General features: G+C 45.2%; 1 protein-coding gene across 1 annotated transcript in view; it reads right to left on the reverse strand.

The window, feature by feature from the left end:
* mgat5 (alpha-1,6-mannosylglycoprotein 6-beta-N-acetylglucosaminyltransferase) overlaps positions 1-9426 on the reverse strand; it is a 34807-nt gene extending 25381 nt beyond the window's left edge. Inside the window, exons 1-2 of the mRNA XM_074664515.1 lie at positions 9260-9426; positions 1852-2312 (exon numbers count right to left, since the gene is read on the reverse strand). Coding sequence (XP_074520616.1) covers positions 1852-2092 — 241 coding nt within the window. The 5' untranslated portion in view covers positions 2093-2312; positions 9260-9426. The remainder of the gene's footprint in view (positions 1-1851; positions 2313-9259) is intronic.
* Positions 9427-9691: the final 265 nt, after the last annotated feature.

Consider the following 9691-nt stretch of genomic DNA (forward strand, 5'->3'; position numbering starts at 1 on the left):
CCAGGCTGCTTCGCCAGGGCGTTTGGAGGAAACAAAACAGGAAGCTCATAGAAACGATCACGCCTGATTCAACTCCACTTTGTGACCACTGACTCTGGAGATTCATCAGTTTTTAATCCCAGAAGTCTGGTTCCACACATGTACCGTGTGTTCCCAGCGAATGTTTGTCTTCTAACTGTCCCTCTGGGGCACCCATACCAGCTTCACATGATATAAAACTTCATTTTCCCACATTCACCCGAAGCTGGAAGCTGAGAAATACTCAGAGTTTTCATCATTACCTGAACATGGGCTGTGAGTCAGAGGCCTTCACTCGATAGTGTGTTACAAAAGCATCCACAGCACGGTGAATAACGCTCCAACTTGTCCCTCTGCTCACTAACACGGCTGCCAGGTAACCTGATGAGTAACAGCACACCTAGGGACACATTTCTGCCTGTCTCTGGATTTCGTTGCAAGTCCAAAACAAACCCTTGAGCAGCTACTGCGCTAAATTTAACGTTGCTATTAATAAGAGTGTCACATAAGATGGTAATCTGAATATCGCACATTAGCTTGGGATTTTTTATTATGCCTATGATTAAAGGGAAGTAATTAAAGGGGAACATAAACCCGAGGCATCCGTCTGTGATCCCTTTTGTTTACTTCCTCCGCAGCAGAAGTCTCTGTGATATAAAGCTGATGAGAAGATGAGGCAGAAGCAGAAAGAGCACCCAGTGACCCTTCACCCTCAGGAGGACGGATAGGATTAGCCCGGCGATATAAGCTTACACCACACCCAGATCTCCCCAAGGGCGGCTGTGTTACCCTGATTTCTGATATTAGCCCTGTGCAGCAGACTGACTCCAGCACAGAGAACAAGCGTGGCCACAAAGAAACACACAATAGGTGCAGAAAGGGACACGGTGTCAGGTGGCTGGCTGCGGTGCTCAGTTTCAGGAGGGGCGGGATGGGAAAGATCAGATCCTCGTCTGCGTCAAGGAAGAAGATATGTCATAACCTGGAGACTGGCTCAGGAAAGGGGCGTGTGTAGTCCAAATATTAGCCAACAAAACAGAGAGAAGTCAGCTGGTAAGCTCTTCAGCATTGGCAGAGATTGTTTTATTCAAAATAATCTGCTGTATTCACGACAATCCTGGCTGTAAGACTGAGATCAAATTAATATCCATCCAGATTTTATGGGTCATTCATGGGCACCAGAGGAGGAAACCCTCTTCCTTTAAACTCATTACAAATGAAATCAGACCAAATCATCGCACAAGTGAGTGAACGCAGGGAGCATCAAGTGCCCTGCTGCCTCCAGATCTAATCAAGGACATGAGATGGATTCTGATGGGACGCTGGGCGGAGGTCAGGGGCCGGCGCTGCAGCTCTGACGGCAGTATGAGAATCAATCCATCATAAAGAGGGAACAGAGCTACCTGGATCCTGTTTCCTGTACACTTCAGATCATGCTGCACAGAAACTGATTCACTTTTATTGATTAATAACGACACAACAGGTTTTGTGCTTTTACAACAGAGCTCATAAGTTCAGCTTTAATCCTGAGAACGTACGCACTCGTTTCTTCCCTGCAGTCCTGCCTCTTCTTTACATTCTCTGGGAGCTTTAATCTTCAGGAGCTTTGGTGTATCCTGTTGTTTCTCTGGGTATTACAGAACAATCAATTCCAATCTCAGGTTTCTAATGAAGCCGCCTATCGAGCCTCACAGGTCTATTAATGGCATGAATAACTTATCGATGGGACTTCTGGACCTTTGCAATTACTGTATTAATGCCTCGCTGCAGCTGCTCCATGGTGTGTGTGGAGTTGAGCAAACTTTAGCAGACACAAAAACAGTTCCCACTCACCATACGCCGTCATCGTCCCCACGTACGGCCCGTCCATGACGCTCTGGTTCTCCTCAGCCAGAGCCTTGATGTAGCGCTTACTGAGGTCCAGGATCTGCTGCCGCAGCACCGCGCTGTTCTCGTGGCTGGCTCGCTGCTGGATGGTGAAATGCAGCAGCATCATCCCCCAGATGAACCCGAAGCTGACCAGGAAGAAGCCCAGCTTCTGGGACGACAGCTTCCACAGGAAGGGCGTAGCCATGCTGACGTCACGTCAAGGAGTCGCCTGGGTGCTGAGAGTCAGGGTGCAGAGGTCAGGAGCCAGGGGAATCAGGAGGGCATGGCTGGATCAGTCAGTGGAGCTGCTGCAGGGTGTGAAGGGTTGGCGTACAGCGAGTGAGCCTCACCAGCGGGATTTCCTTCTCTGACTCATCTTCATCGCTCAGGAACATGTCAGAGGGGCAAGTCCAACTTTCTGCATCCTGCAACAGACAAAGAAAACATCATGGAGACACATTTACAAGAAAAAGAAAGCATCAGACACAAACTGAGTCCAGAGATCCGTCATCGAAGCTAGTCTATAACCACAGCTGACCACGAGGAACAGAGACGTACTGTATGTGAACTGCAGATCACTGTGTTTGGAAGCTGCACGCAGGATGGTGACACACCAAACTGTGCTCATTACACTTGACGGGAGAGCCTGAAAAGAGACATTCAGTGAAGGGAGTGAGGCTGAACGTGCAACTCTGCAGCTTTTATGAAGATCAACAAGTCTCTGTGATAACTTTGTGCTGATAAATCTCAAGCAACAACTTGAAACGTATCTTTGAAGCAGGAACATGTTGGATGTCATTTCATTTAACTGCTGTTACTGTAAATGAAGAAAAACACGGGGAGGGGAATTCTGCAGCCGTCTTTCAAAGCACATCCAGGTCAGGACCAAACCCCAAACCCTCAGAAACACGCTGAAGTCTGCGTCTCCTGATCTTGGTGGTCGATACTCAGAACGAAGACGGCTATCTCAGCGGTAAACTATCTGCAGAACATCATCTGCACCATCTGAGAAACACAAAAGGCAGCCGCACAAAGGCTCTCTTCACCTTCCATCCATCGGCTGCAGAAATGGGTCAGAGACAGCTGCGAGCAGAATCTCACTGCCGGTTATCACACACCATAATTGTTCAGTCGTTAAAGACAAAAGCCTCGTGATTGTGTTCGAAGCAGAGATATCTTGACAAAGCAGGGGTAAATAGTGATTCATCTGCGAAGAAGATGAGGGAAATGCTAATTCTGTTTTACTCTGATCTGATGTGTGCAAAGCAAGCGCGTCTTGGTGGAGGTGAAACTCAAGCCCCTGGCAGTAGCACAGTGCAATCTGCAGGCCTGATAACATCCGATGTCTCTCATTGCTTGAGATTCACTTGCTCAGAGTGGAGCAGGAAAAGGCTGGCAGCCTTCGCCGGTTGGGCGCCGACATGGGAGGCTTCAGGGCTGTTTATCAAAGAGGAACGTGTGCCCTGTGGTACATCACTATAAGAAGCTCGGGCCAAAACCTACACAGAAAATTGACTCAACCGCTTCTGAATACACACATTCTCCGCCAGAGCTGGCTCTGTCTTCTGGCCTGATTTTCTGCATCCATCCGTCTTTTTATAAGACTGAAACTCATCATCCTCCCTTTGTTCGGACACCGTCCAATCAGAGCATGTGTCCTATTATTTGGACAGAAAGGGGCGCTCACCCTGCAGCATATCGTCTCCCTGTTACCTTCTGGTTTCTAATTCAGGATCTTAATTTGTCTGGCAGGGAGCCCTCTGGCTCTCAGCAGCAACAACCCGCAGAAACTCTTTGTGTTGACATGCCGGCTGCAAAATATATGATCCTATGCAACCTGAGATGATAACGTAACAACTTGCTGAATGGTTTTCTGAAGTCCTGAGGATGGAAATACTTAACGCTCTGAAGCCTGGGAGACATTACTGTCCTAACAAATGTGCAACAAAGGACTTTGTCCTGTGAGGGCCACACAGCTGATATTTCAGTCTGGGAGCGGAGCTGGAACAAGGCCAAAAGGAAGAGGACTTACACGAAGGGTTTCAGCCAATCAGAAGGAAGGGGGTTTGAAGAGAAGGGAGTTTTAAAGTGACAGCAACAGTGAGCTTTGTTAAATCTACCAGAGGCACTTGGTTTTATTCCCCCTGCTCCCTGTAAGTGGTTTAAAGTCTAAAGGATTTAGAGTAAACAGTGAAATTATATCATCTACAGCTTTAATATCTGTCCAGGAGATCTAATCACACAACCTTTGCCCTCGATCTGTCATGCATTGCATTGTTAAGACCAGGCCAGATGGTAACGACTCTGTCCATTTCCTTTGCCGCTGAAAATAACCCCCTGTCAAAGTGCAGCAGAGTGGGTATTCCAGAGGTCTGGATTAATTCCAGTGCATTACTTCAGGTCTAAAAGAGGGAGCATTCTACGGAACTGAAATAACATACACTAAGAGCTGGTTGCATAACCCAATAAAGCAGAGAAATATGCTCCAGATGTAGCTTTGAGCATCAATTATGAATCAACACTAAGAAAGTATCCATTTAACTCCTGAATATAAAAAGGCTTTTCATGGAGCTGGAGATCTCACTCAGGTATCTCTTCTTGTGATGACAGCGCGCGGACAAACTTCCCAAAGAGTTTCAACAAACTATGATTTTCACTGACGGTGAATTTAGACAGCAGTAATTTTCCACTGATTTCATGCTGCAATTGCAGTCACACAGTCAACCGGTCACATACTTCAGGCCTCTCCTCCCCAAACAAACAATGAAGTCACACCTCTCGTACAGCCGCTGAGTCACTAAGCAGCTGAAATAGAAACTGTTTAAACAGACAGCAGGGTTCACTCCAGCTCACACAGATCTGTTCTTGGCGTAAACATGCTGCAACTATTTATTATTTTACTTTCTGTGGTGTTCTGTTTAAAGAGGGGGTATGCTGAGCTATCATGTTTAGACAAGCAACAGTGATAGAGAAGATCTTATGACATGTTTGAGGTGTGGACCTCAAACACCAACGTTGTCCTCGGAATCGCCGGCCAATCAAAAGGAAGGGGGTTTGTGGGGCAGGGAGCCTTAAAGAGACAGCAGCTGAAACAAATCTTGTTTTCTACAACACCAAAACACAAAAATAGAGATTTATTTTGGTGATGTGAATCATGCTATGCTACTCTAAGGGTCCCAGAAGGGTAAAGTAAAGACTGAAAAAAAGTACAGTACCCCCTCTTTAATTTAAGGAACAAAATCTCATCCAGCTCAGTGAAATTTCCCATTCCACTCAATCCTCTTCCTTGACGTAGACTGTGCTGGTGCCCCCATGCCCGGCCAAGTTGATGTGATAATAACATAGCCTGGCTGCCATGGAGACCAGTGTGACTCTGCATCTTAATGGACTTCTTCACATAGGCTCCGCCTCTCAATTATTCATTGGGCCCTTTGCACAGAAAAAGACCTTTGCTGCTGCAGCTTCAAAAAGCTTTACTGGTGTGACTCCGGCCTGTAACCAGATATCAAAGAGCGGGGAGTTGATTCAAAATGCGAGTGGCACCAAAATCAATGTTAATGTGTTTTTTATTGAGTCTCTGATGGGCTCTGTTCTTTTTTTTTCAGGGCCACATGTCAAGGTCCTAACACAGAAAAATTCAGAGATTGTGGAGGATTTATCAAGACACAACCTTTGTACGTTCAGAACCAAGATGTCTCCAAAAACAGTTTAATCAGTGACCTGCTGTGTGCTTCAGCTGGAGTTCCCTTTGCTCCTGCTGAGATCCGTTAAACAACAAGAGTGAGTTTTTAATCCTGAATTAAAAACAAGCTCAAGAGAGAAACAAAGATTTCAATTCTGGTCTAACAACTCCTTCAGAATCTGTTTAAAGTCTAAGTCAATAAATTTTGATTAGCTGCACAGTGATTACTTTATCTGAGGACAGCTTGTCCACACCCAGAGACCTTGAGAAGTCAAAAACGTGTTACGCGTCATACATGAGCTGCTTGATTTATTTATTGGTGTTTGTATTGAACAAGTAAATCTCCTGCCTGGCTTTAAAGCAGTTAAGTCAATATTTTTTGCTGCTTTGTAAAACACAGCTCAACAACAAATTTAATATAAATGTTCTACAGCCAAATATTGTTTTTAAAAATGCACTTCAGCCTTGATCTAACAGCAACAAAAAGGAAACACATCTTCCTCTAACACCGGCCTGTCCCCAAGGCATCCAGTTTTGGAACAGTTTGTGTTCGATGTTCTTCAACAATTTCGTGCTTATGAGACAGGATGAAGCCAATTAAGTGATTGCATAACAAAGTTAAGGACTCCAAGGTCCACTAAACGAGCATGAAATTAGCATATTATACAGTCAATGTAAAGATTCAACCTTGTGCAGGAGTGAGGAGCAGGTGTGAACAGGCTTTCACACTTTTCAACCAAGACATTTTACAGGGAACACCTGACTGTAAAACCTACTACCTGACAACCTTGACCTCTACAGGAGGAAGGAAGTCCAGCTTCTCACCTGAAGTCCAAATCCAATCAAGTGTGACCGCTTGAGACCATTTAGGAACAAGTTGATCTGATCGAGGAGATTCCCTGAGGCCTAAGCACCGCAGTGACTGTAAAGCTGGCGTTACTCCAACCCTGGCGACAATCTGTGAACCTTTGACTGTACTCACAAAACAAAACAGCTGTCCTGCTTAATACCAGATTTTTCTCAATTAACTGAACACAACCTGACATTTCTGCGAGGCAATAATCCCAAACACCGTGCAGTAAATTCTCAGGAAGTGCAACACTGAATCAAGCTTATTAAACGTAATCCAAATGCTTGCACACTCCATAAAGTCAAATAACCCCTCTCCTCCAACGAGCGCTGACAGCTTTAACCTGCCACAACATGTCGTGAATGAGAGGGAGCAGACGAGAACACCCCGAACATGACCTGCATGTCGAAAAACAAGCCTGGTGACAAGTGTGGTGAAGAATTGTCGATGGGGTGCTTCCTTTTTCCTGTCACCACGACACTGACGCTCGTCTCTGTGGTGACAGGATGTACAGGATGACGATGAACAAGCAATAAAACAAACATTAAGTCGTCTGGAGTGACATCACTTTAATACCAGGACAGCAACAAACCGGTGTGGCATAAATCCATATATACACTCACAAATACAACCATCTCTGTGAGAGCTTTCAGTGATAACATTAAACCCCAAACCCTTTCTGCCAGCCTAACTTATAACACTTCCCCTAACGTAAAACTAATCCTAATTCTGTTTTCCACTCCTAATGCAACCCAAATCCTTTAAAACCCCTTAAAGAAGTCAGGAGTGGCAAAATGTCCACTTTTTTATCCTGTGATGGCACAAACTCCTGCTTTGACACTTCATTTTTCATCTTGAGGCAGCAACAAATTCTAGGTCTAAATCAGACTTTGAATTAACTTAATAAGAACAAACTAATCTGAATGAACAAGTCCTCAAATAATAATTTCTATGCCTGAGCCTCATTAATGGGCTAAAAATAGTTGTGATGACTGAATAGGCAGCATAAAACAGCGCTGTATCTTTTGGTCCACACCTGTTTCACACCTTTTTGAGTCACGCTCTGGATATGAAACCTGCTTTTCAAGAAGATCTTCTGTAAGTTTTGTGTATCCTCTGATCGTCCACACAGATCCAAACAGCAGACCGACTGTAATGAAGCGCGTGTGCTGTGTGATGGAGGGGCCTCTTAAGACTGAAGTGACGAGGTGGAGTGGGGTTTCAAGCTTAAGTGCAATGCACACGGTACAGTCAGCGTCGAAAAAGCCGATTCCAAACCTGAGCTTGACCTCAAGTAAGAGAAGAAATGTGTGTGTGTGAGAGTGTTTGTGCTGCGAGAACAGGAGGCCTTTAATCACAGAAAGGCCGAGTGTTCCACTTCCCTGCATGGCATCCATCACAACAGCCCAGTTCTCAATGCCTTCATACTCAATCCCCTTCCCCTCAGCCCCCCATGCACCCTCCTCACATACATACACACACCCTCCAACGATTTCTTGCCAGTGGAGCATGCCACCGAAGCAAAGCTCCTTTTCCTCAGGATTTATAATCCCGAGGGCTCCAGCAAAAAGGTGGCTGAAAGAGCTCTTTATAAAGCCAGGGGCAGTTGGCGGCTCACCCCAGGATGGTCAGTATGCTCGCTCAGCGTTAGCTGTGTTCATCTGGGTCACATTGAGTAAGATAATATATATTTACACCCCTGACCTGTGTGTGGAATCATCTTTAAACAGCATAAAGATGATTTGACTAGCTCCCAGTTAAAGGAATACATTACTGCAAGTGCAGGCTGCATTGTAATGACATGGGATGGATCTGGTATAATTAAATTAGCATGTCATAACCTGATTACATGAGGCTGCTCATGGTGTGGACTGAAAATTACTGGTGAGATGAGAGTTTCTGCAAAGAGGATGGTGACCTAATGTGTAAGAGAGCAGAAAACACTTGGCACTGGCCCTTTATAGTTGTTAGGAACTGGTTAGGAGAAAATGGGAATCAAGTTTGGATCAAAATATAAAATATTCAGATGCAGGTCTCACAGGTTGCATGATCACCTGACTTTATAAAAACATCACAATCCCCTGACTTTCATTTTAAGGCAGTCTAGCTAAGTAAATAAGTGCATTTGTATTTGTGAGTGAGACACTCAGGGCTTCAGTGGCATGAATTAACATGAACTCTCACTGCTTATTGTCTGTCACCTGGACGCATCATCTGGAAGCCTATTAAGCATCACTTTCTCATGGATTTCAGGTGAAATCCCGTTAGACAGAGCTAAATCTGTGCGCATCATAACACAGCGTGTGTTTATAGCAGAATAATAAACAGAAGACGCGTTCAAGGACACTGAGTTTGGCGTTATTTTCAAACAACCTGTTCCAAACATGTTCCCTTAATGACCCTGCACGACTAGAGGAAACTAACGGGACCTCTGTACGTTCATGTGACATTGAAGAGGCGTCTGTCCGTTAACGCTACCCATACATGCTGTTTAATAACAATAGGACCCCCCTCCTCTGCTCGATGCGGAGATTAACGTTCGATTCCCTAACTGGCCATAAAACATCAGCTAGCGCTGACGTTAGCCGCGGAGCCCGATCACCACCGGGCTCATAGCTAGCACATACACGCAGGACACAGCGATCGTGGACATTTTAGCTCAGATTTGAGGCGTAAAGGGCTCGATCACCCCCAGAATCCTACAACAACACACGCAGCGCCGCAATGACAAGTCTTCCACCCGCGATCACACATACACACACACTGCTAAACACTGCGCCTCTTCTTCTAGCTCTGTTTGCTGAACAATGGAGCCCCAAACCAGCTCCGATCGCGCTTACCTTACAAATGTTATCCACCGATCGCTCACGGATGTGATCCGAGGTGTGGGTGAGGGTTAAAATCCACGGTATGAGCGAGTGGAGACGTCGATGTGCTGTGGAGACTGGAAAGAAGACATTCCAGCCACGGAGCACGAGCGGCTGTGTTTGCTCTGCCCACTAACCGAACGAGAGTGACAGCTTAGGGACTGTCTGTGTATTAGCCCTCAGCAGAAAAACGAAAAATGCATTAGCGAGCAACGTTAAAGCATCAGGTAATAAATAGTAATAACGCAGTAGTAGTAGTAATAAAGTGTTAGAGGTTATCTTTTGCATATGTGAGCTCTTTAACTGATTTATTTACATTAAAAAAAATATTCATCAAGTTAAAGACCAGTAAAGCATCAACATATGTATGCTGTTACTTTACAGCACATTGCACACTTTGTATAA

The sequence above is a fragment of the Halichoeres trimaculatus genome, unplaced genomic scaffold, assembly GCF_033239565.1.
Source record: "Halichoeres trimaculatus isolate MK-OKI-2021-1 unplaced genomic scaffold, fHalTri1.1 fHalTri1_scaffold_24, whole genome shotgun sequence".
In the NCBI taxonomy this organism is placed as follows: Eukaryota; Metazoa; Chordata; class Actinopteri; order Labriformes; family Labridae; genus Halichoeres; species Halichoeres trimaculatus.